The 11,993-nt window shown below is 39.1% G+C and overlaps 1 protein-coding gene across 1 annotated transcript in view; it reads right to left on the bottom strand.

The window, feature by feature from the left end:
* Positions 1-3,429: 3,429 nt before the first annotated feature.
* The window catches only part of LOC149835962 (expansin-like A2), a 35,232-nt gene continuing 26,668 nt past the window's right edge, over positions 3,430-11,993 (bottom strand). Inside the window, exons 2-6 of the mRNA XM_090008880.1 lie at positions 5,215-5,352; positions 4,993-5,102; positions 4,508-4,686; positions 4,126-4,258; positions 3,430-3,835 (exon numbers count right to left, since the gene is read on the bottom strand). Of these exons, the coding sequence (XP_089865006.1) occupies positions 3,587-3,835; positions 4,126-4,258; positions 4,508-4,686; positions 4,993-5,102; positions 5,215-5,352 (809 nt within the window). The 3' untranslated portion in view covers positions 3,430-3,586. The remainder of the gene's footprint in view (positions 3,836-4,125; positions 4,259-4,507; positions 4,687-4,992; positions 5,103-5,214; positions 5,353-11,993) is intronic.

Raw genomic sequence — 11,993 nt, 5'->3', positions numbered from 1 at the left:
CATTATGGATCCGGACCTCGGTAGCAGATCCAACTACATACCTCCCTTTTCTTTAGTTTTTTTTGTTTGGATCTTTAAAAGATCCAAATCCAAAACACATTGTCTTTGGCTTTATATATATATATATAGTAGATAGGCCCTACCTATGTCTGCCTCCTCCCCTTTTCCCCCTACTCTATCAGCAGGCCACAGTGGCATGCCCGCCAGCTTCGCTCCCCTTTCCCCTTGCTCTGTTAGCTGGCCGTGGTGGCCACTGCCTTCAGCAGTGGCTTGGCCGCTAGCCTCGCTCTCCTTTTCCCCCGCAGTGGCTTGGCCGTTGGCCCTCTCACTCTTCCCCTCTTGTTGGAGGACTGAGCCAGACTCAGTCCTATCCTGGTTTGGGATCAGGTGCAGCTCGACTTGACTATCAAGCCCTCACCCCCCGTCCTCTTGATATACCCAAGCCGACTCGGTCCAACTCTCCCAGGCCGACTAGGTTACACCGAGTTTGACTCGGTTCCTTCAAGCCAGCTCGATCAGATTCTGTCCTGCTCCCTCGGTTCTCCTTGGCCCAACTCAGCTAGCTGTTGAGTTCGGCTTGACTTCTTGTACTGAGTCTGGCTTGGTCCAGTCATCTCGAACTAGGTTTAAGTTTGACCACTACGACACGATCATTTCCACTTTTACTAAATTTAAGAACTTAAACTTGTTTCTTATGCATTGCGTTAAAAACTATTTTGCAGCACACCACATCGGTGCAACAGACGAGACTCCATATTTCCAACATGCTTATCGAGGCACGAAAAATCTAATAACCTATGCTTAGAATCGTTAGAGATTCATAGCATCTCTAAGGTAGGGGAAAGTTGTATATAATGACGCCGACAAAATATTTACTGATATATATGTATTATATTTATGTCAATCTCTCTCTATATATATATGTATACGCTTTTAACTTAAGGATATAATTTTACGTATTCTCGTCCTATTTAAATTACATTATTTACTTTACCATCGCATTGTATCGTGCATAGACTATTGCTTTATGAAATTTACTTAGCCCGATATACAGTTTCATATACCCAAGCCTTGTTTACACAATTTACTTAGCCCAATATATGGTTTCGTACATCAGATATTGTTTACGCTATTTACTTAACCTGATGTATGGTTTCGTACACCGAGCCTTATGCAATTTATTTAGCCCGATGCATGGTTTCATACACCGGGCCCTGCTTTATGTTGTTTACTTTGTCGTCATGCTGTAATGTGCACAGGCTTCTGTTTTAATATATATGTATTCTATATACATATATAAATATATAGGATATGTATTTTTACATATTTTTGTTTACTTTATATTATGTTAGTATTTAATTATTTAAAAGACCCTGATTTGAGCAATCCTTGTTGAAACTTAAATTTTAAAAGAATTTTCATGCGAGGTTTTAAACTTGCATGCCTCGATGTCTCAAAAAATAAAACAAGTGTTTTGCGTTCACATATTCGCGATGTCCATCAATTACATACATAACTTATCCTACGTATAAAGCAAGGCTCACATGGCCACATATATCAATGTTGTTGCATCCATGCTTATCAGTCAAACTCCCTAGCGTTAGAGAGATCTTCTAAACACCTTTGCAACTTGGTTCAAACTTTAAAATAAGTTGGGATTGACATGACTCAAGAATTCGCAAGTGAGTTTTGTCTTCGAACCAACATAACAAAAAGGCTTCGACTACATAGCCTTTGGTGGTACGTACTTTATGTCCTTCATTTATGTATCCAGAATGACTAAGATATTACCTAGCCTAAGCGGTGAGACATCATGATTTCCAATGTTGTGTTTGAGTTTCTTTTTGAGAAACCAATATCCTTCTCATCGTTGTAGTACTATCAGATATGCACGACATGCTAGTATGACGATGAATAGACTGGATGCTTATGATAACCTTATAGTGCGACAATGCACCATGTTAAAAAAATCACATAAATAAAGATGATCACTTTCACATGCAAGATGTTCGATTTGGTTAAATACACTAGAGCACATTGAATGGGTTGTCAGATAAAATAAGACTTGACATACCCATTCATCATTTGGTTATGTCAAGAGAGAATAGGAGGTCCAAACTTTGATGGATAAGTTATTAACAACTATGTTCATCAAGTGGTAATGACTCGACGTCCTCAATCATTAGAGTTAGAGGACTGAGCTACCAAATATTATCCTAGGTGGTAGATCTCTTAGACTTCTACAGAAGTTCGGATGCATCCTCCGGTTATAAATGACCTTCAAAATTTTTTCTCTCGATCATTAGACTGTCTCCTTTGGTGCAGATTCAGCTAGTTGTCCGGGGTATCAAAATATATGAAATTATAAATTTCTAAACGATCTTAGTTGTTTCTATGCATTGTTCTGTGAGTATCCACCAGTCCTAATTATCAAAACAAAATTATCATGTTCACTTTACTTCGCTTGAAACTGAATGTTGTGAAATATGTTAATGTATATGTTAGTTTTGTTCTGACGTCTTATATCAATGCACTTATCAAGCTTTCATGAGTCTGACCCATTTTATGGGATACAAGTGACAAAATTAGGTTGATGTTGCAGGTAATGATGCAATGACACGATGATATTAAGAATTCTCTCTTTCTATTGTTCGTTCTTGAGCCTGTTTTATAATTTTGTATAAGAATTCCTTTGTAATAACTCTTTATATATATAATCTTGTTTTTGAATCTGCATGTTTTGAACGAATCTATGAAGATATTAACCTAAAGATTTGAAAAAAAAAGTTTGCCTGTAATCCACTCAAGGTTCGTGAACTTGTTCTTTTCAAACATTGTTTCTGCTGAACTATTGTTTTTAACTGTGAAAAATGATTAATTGTAAAATTTTTAAAAAAAAATTAAAATTTTACAAGTTTGAGATTTTAGGGTGGTTACACCGAAAGCCCAAGAGCTACAAGATTGGTAGGCGCATTAAACCTAATTATAAAATATAATTATATGATTTATGAAATATTTATGGAGAGGGGTACTCGATTTTATGGAACACTATTTCTAATTAGTGGTGAATTAAATTCAATCCTCAGGAGTGCCTGTAAGTGAAGACCATGGCTATAATAGTTCATAAGCCAGAGTGTTTGCTCATTGAAAGGATTATGGAGAGCCCCACAATCAGAGATGGGCTGAAATAGCTCAATGGATAGAGCATGTGTTCTTCGCATAGATGACCTCCAAGGCTTGTACTTTCTTAGGCTTGTGCAGAAAAACTACATATTTAGGTTTTCAAGCATTCAACATCCTAATCAGAAGGACGCCCAACCCCTGGGCTAGGAAACAAGCTGAGCATCTCGTGGTTCAAAAATGGAAAAGGGAGCACATGGACAGAGCTAGCATGACCAGTATGTGGATATGAGAACCCACCCATGATGAATCCATCCAACCTGCACCATGTCTCACTCGTGATAGGACTGACTTATTACATTGGTAAACTGATGATTCTCTCTATACACATCAAATTCTATGTTTTGATGTTGATCAAAGTGAATGCGAGCTCTGCCTAATCTTCTCTCCAGTCTCCACTGCTGCTTCATTTCCAAGTGTTGGTGTCACAAGGAGAGCACCCTTCTTGTGCAATTTCCTGAATCTGAACACCCGAATCATAGACCATCCCAGCTTTCCAGACATCTGGAAGGACTTCCTGGTTGGCCCAGATCCATTTTCCATCATATCCAGCTGTTACCACGAACCGGAATTGAAGCGGACCCGGAGGAACCCGGCTGGTCTGCCAGACTGCTCCATAACTCCTACTCATGAAATTCCAATTTGATGATCCCACCTAAGTACAGGAAGAATGAAAATATTAGTGATAACAAGAAGGGTGCAATTACTCAGTCATGGTTGAACAGGCGAGAATTGGTAGAGGTGTCAACAGGTCGGGTTTGGTTCAGACTCAGGTGGAACCGGATTTTGATAATGGTATCGGGTCTGAACCCGAGTCCAATCGGGTCTGAACCAGATCTTGTGATCACGGTCATGTTTCTCCTGATATCAAATGGGTGCCTCTAGTTTTAGAAGCGTTGAAATTCAAGAATTTGGTCAGAGATGCCAAACGAATTCTAATCGTACCCGAGCAACATCAACGGCCACGATGTCCGTTTGTCCACCTTGGAACAGAAACTTGACTGCTAGATAGTATGGGTACTGACTTCTCTCTTCCACCCTTACACTCAGGTTTTGCTTTTCATAATCGCAAGGTATCCTGCACATTCAAATAGCATCGTTAACTTGGGACACTTGAACTGTAGATCACAAATAACTTGACAAAAATAACTCGAAGTCTGAAAATGAGATAAAACCAATCATCATTGATCAAGGAAAATGGTGTTTCTCTCTCCAAAATCAATCTTTTGACAAAAGTAACTCAAAAGTTTGAAAATGAGATAAACCAGTAATCATTCATTGATCAAAGAAAATGGTGCTTCTCTCTGCAAAACTAATCTCATTATACCTCTTGTAGTCCACGTCCACAATGCCAAGTTTCATGAGCTCTAGGCTCCTTCCTGATCTGCTCATGGCCATGAAAGCCTCGCTGCTCAACACCCAACCAGTCTTGTTGTTGGCATTTTGGTCTGTAAGCACCACTTTTACACCTCCACTACCGCATAACGTTGAGTTTTTACATCTTATCTGCACAATCATATAACACCATTAAAACCAAAATTCAACTATACATTTCATATTATACACGTTGCTAGTATAAAAAGACCAACAGAATTTTCTTTTGCTAATTTGCTTGAGGCGCTTGTAACTTGCTGAGTGAAGAGCCCTCTTCTTTTTTATTTTAATTTTTTTATAGAGAACCATCCAACTCCAAGCTGCAGACGAGAGATACTAAAGGGAAATTGGTGGGTCTTACAATGAGTCACCACTTTTAGCTAAGCATAAATGCACCATATCTACTTTTGGTCAAATATAAGGGAAAGGTGTGCATACCTGAAAACACCCTCCACAACCCATCCCTTGCCTGTACAGTGTAGGATGAGCAGCAGCAATGAGTCCACCATTGAAACCCAAAGCCAATGAGCCATACCCACAAGCCCCAACTGAAAAAGGCAACCAAAATCAGGCAAAAGATCAAGTAAACATCATCTTCATGAGAAGCCAATGACCCCAAAACGAAGAACGGGGGAAAAGTGCCAAGGTAAAAATAGGAACCTGAAATGGCAGAAGGTGAGGAATAGTAAGCAGCAACTGAACTGTGAACGCAACGATCACAGGCCATTGATGGAGAGAGAAAGAAGAGGAAGACACCCACTAGAGGGAAGAAGAAACCCATGTTTGCTTCTGAAAGCGCTATCCACAAATTGAGAAGCGGTCACTCGGTTGATCTCATATATAGCAATGTGATGGACGGTGGGAGTGGAGTACAGATGGGTGGATCTGTGATTGGGATCTGGACACCAAGTATTTGAAAAATTTGCACGCGTAAACATGGAGGGTTTGCTCCACACAGACGTGTGAAGACCACCATTATTTCCCCTTTAGAGAGAGAGAGAGAATACCGCCGGTTTGCTTTTCTTTGTTGACAGCAAGTAATTGAAAAAATTGCACGCGTAAGAGGGGAGAGTTTGTTCTGCACAGCTGTGTGAAGACCACCATCTTTCCCTTTTCATTTTTCGGGTTTCCTTGAGAAATCTTTTGGATTATTTAATGCGTGTAGGAGGAGAAGGAGAAGGAGAAGGTTCGTCTGTTGACGTTTGTGGTGTATCATAAGGGAGTACAGTTGGGCCACTTTGAATCTCTTTCAAGGAAAAATTATATGCCAAGGACAGCCCTTCTTTTTCACAACCAACAGTGGCGATGTGGTTAGCACATGGGGGTATGGTCACCACCCACTACCCACTAGGTTGTTTGGTTCCAATTCGGCTCAACCTGTGGTCCAAACCAAAAGGGTTCAGGTCCAGTGTCTTGATTCGACCAGATATTCTAATATTCTATGGAGCCATTCTTAGACATAGATGACTGGGCTTAGTTGAGTTGACACGCACCTACCTTATGAAATAGATCATGAGTTGATGAATCCACTCATTGAAAACATTTGTCAAGACTTAAATCATATCATGTAAAAACACATGAACTTCCTAGGTTTACCCCTTTAATCATCATGTGCAGCATGACCCAATTGATTACCCATTAGAAGTCACGAACTTGTCACATCTTGCACATCACCCAATGTTACTTATGGTCTAGGACTCTCTTAAGACTATGGTTGTAACGACCCCAACTCATATCTCTTGAAAATATAAAATTTATTTTTTTATGCAAAAAACTTTTCAAAAACCTCAGATTATCATAGTTCCAATTTCAATTGGATAGCTAAACACTACAAAAAGACTTACATTTATCATCAACAAGAACCAAAGCAAACCTTTTTATTTATAAATCAAAATCCAACTCAAGAGACAGTATTCTACTTAACAGAAAATGAAGTAGCAACTAACTGAAACAAAAGAACTGAAAGAAGCAACAAACTAAAAGAATAAAAATAAAGAGTCATTCTGTTCGCTAGTGAAGTTGTCAAGAACCAAGTGTGATACTCGTGCCCTCCAAGTAGCGGCCAACTTCACTGATCACCCGTCTTTATGAAAAACCAATAAAGTAGGGTGTCAAAATCGAAATCTTGAGCACAACTACTTCTTTGTAAAACAGGACAAAGGGTTAAGATAAAATGTCATGCAGTAATTTGAGAAAAATGCAAATATGATCATTTATAGCATTTAAAGAATTTTTCATACAATAACTATAAGTGCTAAGCATGCAGAAACATTAAAGCAGTAACAAATAACAAACCTTTAACATGCAATAGGAAGTAAATATCACACAATCACCATCAAGTAATGATTGAAGAAAAAATTAAAATATACATGATCTAATGCATAGCATGAAATGCATGAGACATTTTATTATATTTCATTTAAGTTTCTCTTTTCCATATGCATGCCCTATTAAATGCATACAACTTTAAGTTTCTCTTTCTAATTATCATTGCCCGCTGATACACCAAATGAGTACAATTCTCGAGGTCAAGTTAGGTTCCCAGAGTAGCTTAACATACAATTTGTATTTTATTATTGGGTTTCAAACTTAGCCCTCGATCGATATCAGAAAATAACACCATCCATCAGAACATTAGACCTCCACATCTAATGTCGGGGACACCAGAGACACCCCACGCCCACAAGTGCCACTTTCTTGGTATACCAAAACAACAACTGTGTCAAAACACACCACCCCAAGGTCAAATGGCGGACTCTCCCTAAAACTGTGGCCAAGAGAAGGAACCTCAATATCGGGTTCAAGAGATAAAATAAAGCCCACAGAGTTTTTGTATCCTCACAGTCTCTCTAAGACCGGATCGCTAAGATCCTCATTCTTTTGATGAAAAATCCCAGAACGTATATTATATTATTCTTAATTATTATCTTTTATTAACAATCATTTATTGACATTTGTAATACCAGATGCATAAGTAAAGGCAAAAGCTCGCATTCACACCTGCGAGGACCCTTAAGGGACTTCAGCCAGTGAGAAAAACAAGAACAGTGTAATAAAGTGCAGTACCACCAAGTGTGATTCAAGTGATGCAATTAAGTATATAAGAAAAAGTAGCCAAGCACATGGCTCCCCAGGCTGGCGATGGTCCACTTAGGCCATCGATGCATCACACGCCAAAACCAAAGCAGTAACAAAAAGTCTCATATTCCATATGCACATACACACATGCAATGCTTTATCGAATATGCAAATAGACTATTCATAAGCATGTGATTTCTAAGGGTATATGCATATTTGCTATGTGAAACCCTGCATTAACATACATATATTCGTGCCAAAACATACTCCCTTGAGTGTGTGTGCACGTGAATAAACCCATCAATTATGCATGTTCATGTTAAATGAAACATCAACCATCTAACAGTTGCATGACAACATATTTTGCATGTTTTATTGCGTAACCATATCATTGTTCATGTCAATCAAAAATCTGAATATATATATATATATATATATATATATATATATATATATATATATATATATATATATATATATATATATATTCTCATTCTTCCTGTCAACACACACAGTTCAACATATAATTGAGTTAGGGGTCGGGTATGTTGCCCCGGACAGGACAACCTGCTGGCTGGCTAACCCCACCAGTCCAAAATCACATGAGCATACATGACTGCAAATACAAAAAAAAATGCAAATTTGACTTATACGTATACATTTGTATACTTTCTAGATTTTTTTTTTGAAGAACACACATCCAGTCGATCACTCGGCTGGGTCTGTTCAGCCCACACCCAACCGACCCCTCGGTTGGGTATGACAGCATAAACACAGGCCCAATTCGGGCCTATGTATACTGTCAAACTGCATAGCATAACACAAGAAAAAAATACTTTACACCATATACTTATTTTTTTTCTTATAGGACAAAACCAGCACAGCCGACCCTATCGGCTAGGTTCGTCAGCCTATGCACAGGCCCGATCCGGACCTGTTTTTGTTGTCAGGACCGAATAGGGTAACCATTAAAAAAAAACTATCTACCCCTTTTTTGTGTGTGTTGGTCCATACCATACCCAGCCGACCCTGTCGACTGGGTCTGGCAGCATATGCACAGGCCCGATCCTGGCCTGTGTATGTTGTCCAAACCCTACAGCAAAGTAAACAAATGTTTATAATTTTTTTTAAAAGCCCAACCCAGCCGACCACTGTCGGCTGGTCGGCTGGGTCTGACAACATATGCACAGGCCTGATTCGAGCCTGTGTACGCTGTCAGAAATGACCAACATAAGCATAAAAAAAACTATATATTTTTTTCTTCGAAAGGTCACATGCCCAGTTGATCGCTCAACTGGGCCTACTATCATGGGTATGGCCTGATAGGCCAACCGAACCGGGTTCGGTTGGTCTGTTAGCCACCGGTTCGGTTGGTCTATTAGCCATCACCAACACAATCTTGATGGTCATATATAATTTTTTTTCTTGAGAAACAGTGAAAAAACACATAAAATATATATATATATACAACAATAGAAGTCATGGGTCCACTGTTTCACCATGGATTTCCATCAAAAGCATGCATGGAATCCATCTCCACCCGATTTCTCAACCATTTCATATAAAAGTACCTGTACCTTGAAGGAGAACACAAAAATAATGGTGGAAGAGCTTGGGCTGAAGGTTAATGGCCTCTCTCTTCCTCTTCTTCCTTCTCTCTCTCTCTTCCTGCCTTTCTTTCTCTCTTTTCCTTTCTCTTCTTTCCTTTCTCTCTCTTTCTTCTTTTTTTTCTATAAATAATGGGTGGGAGAAGGGATGACGTTCCCCCTTCTCCAGCTTTCTCTTATGAGAGTTTCCAAGAATATGGAACTCCTCTCTAGTTTCCAATTTTTTTGAAAGACCATTAAATGTTGACTTTTCTATTCCTAAGGCTTTCCAAACTTTCTAAAACTCTCTTAACCCCTCTTGGGTAAGAATAGAGACTCTTTTAGAGAGCCCCCACCCATCCCACAATACAAACTCGAAATTCATATTAATTAATTAAAAATATCTAAAAATTTCCAAAAATTACCAAATTAATCCAGGAGGCTCCCTAATCTTATTTAACCCCAAAATAAACCTTGATACTCAGTTTAAAGTTACAAAAATGTTGGACTTGGATTTGGATCTGGATCCGGATCTAGATCTAGATCCAAGATCCAAACTCATACCCAAAACAAAAATTGGAGTAGGACCCGGATCAAGTTCAGATTTTCATAAGACCTAACTAGGACCCAAATCCATAAAAAATTGGATCCTAGGCCTTGGATCCAATCCGATCCAACTCGGATCCATCTCGACAAACTGCTAAAATTCTAGAAAAACACAATTTTCGGGTCAACCAGAACTTGAATTGGGAAAAGTAAAATACCATCGCGCGCAGAATTCTGACACATCCAACGATATATTACACGAATACCAAATTCCAAATTTTGTCTGAAAATAACTCAAATTTCGCTTGAATTTTGCTTAAATTTAAAAGTCAAAATTAAAACTCTTTCTCACACTTCATTTGACTCACCTTGGCCTTGTCGATGAGATCTTGGTTAAGCCCAGACTCAAAGGCTTCAGCCCAAAAATTGAGCTTCAAACGATTTTTCTTTCACGCAACCAAATTTTTGTCAAAATCATAAAATGACCAAGTGCTAAACTACGAGGTATTACAATGATCCGAGGTGGATTCCAAAAGCATGGACTAAAAACCTGACCCGAAAAGTGAAGCCAATGAAGCCAAGTTGAACCGTGACTAGGTTGTGCTCGGTCAAGTTCCAACTTGGTCAAACATGGCTCAAACTGCTTGTCACCATTTCGCCTATTGCTTATGGTCAATTTCCAAGATGCAGTCGTCACTGTCATCCATAGTTGAGACTGAACCTGGACCCTTGGTCAAATCCAAGCTGCAGAGTCATTCGACTTATATAATACAAAGATACACTACTTATCGTGGCAATGTCAAGTAGGGTTATCAATGGGTCGGATCTGGTTCAGACCCAAATGAGTCCAAACCTGGAACTGTTTTGAGGTGCAGGTACCTAGTCGAGTCTGAAACCAGTTTCTATTGGGTACGCTATAAGAAAAACCATACCCGGACCTTATAAGGATTATATGAACCAGACCCGGTTCATACCCTGTAAAATAAAAAAAAAAATTTAATCTTTTTATATTGAAAATTCACACGTCTTACCCAGGTCTGGTATGAAATTTTCACAAACCATACCCAACCTTATATATTAATCGGACCTTTTAGGTCTGATGCTGTTTCTAATTGGACCTCCTTTTTTTATCACCAAACTCTCACCCTAGAGGGGGGTTTAGTACGAATTGGATCCGGGTCATATAGGATCCATTGACACCCCTACTATCAAGTCATCATGCGTGCCAGCTAATCATTCATTTGGTGCATACCTACCATGCCACATGGGTCTTGTCTCTTTATGGGGCATGTAGATTTTGAAAGTTGCTTTCTTTGTTTATTTTGGCCATCACCGGAGGTTTTGGCACTTCGTATCTTCAAGATATATGTAGCGTGGCTAAGGTCAACTGTTAAATTCAATGGGCTATTCCTGCTTTTGGGAAAAGAAGAACAAATAGGCGTAGGTAGTGAACACACTATCATTGATTCAATTAGAAATTAAAGTAGGGAACAAGCAAAGTGGTTGGTTTATGCAGGGCCCCATTCATTATGTTGGCTTTCCACGTTGAATTATAAAGAATTCTGTGGGTGTTACACCATTGCCTACGACATGGGCTTGACCTCTCCCCTACTCCTCAGGTTGAAGCAAACTTTTAAAGATTTCCTTGCTCATTACGATAACTGTTTTTTCTTTATTTTTATTCTTTTTGTTTTTAAACTCTTGGCACTAATCACACATCGATTGGTAAAATCTTCCCCTAGTCCGGCAGGAGCAGCTAGTGCATGTCACGTTGAGTTGTTGCAAGTTCGAATCCCAATGGTATCATTGTATAACTGGTAGGGGTCTAACAAACAGACCATAATGAGAGTGTTCCGGACTACTATGTTCATGTTTGTGACTACCCGATGCTACGTCACAGGGGGCTTCGTTTCTAAGCCAATGAGAGAGATTGTTATGAATAAATCACCTAAATAAGTGAGGGACTATTGGATTTTTTTTTTCCGCAGAACCTGCCTCCTAGATAGTAAACCCCGATTGAGAATCCTATCCTACAAAAGAAACCTATCTGGCAAGCCACCGGTTGATGTAAGGAAAATTGATCCTAAGCAAAACAGGTTCCATAGTCTTCTCTACAATTGGGCTCACAGATAGATGAGATAAACTAGATGCCCCAAAATGCAATGTGCCATATTATCCCATTTTTCAGGCATGTGGTGCAACCAAACATTCCACTGAAGGAGAACTTGA

This window comes from Nuphar pumila, chromosome 6, assembly GCF_984573655.1.
Source record: "Nuphar pumila chromosome 6, dmNupPumi1.hap1.1, whole genome shotgun sequence".
NCBI classification, from domain to species: Eukaryota; Viridiplantae; Streptophyta; class Magnoliopsida; order Nymphaeales; family Nymphaeaceae; genus Nuphar; species Nuphar pumila.
Note: the sequence above shows the minus strand (reverse complement) of the source record. Positions and strands in the feature narration are given on the sequence as shown.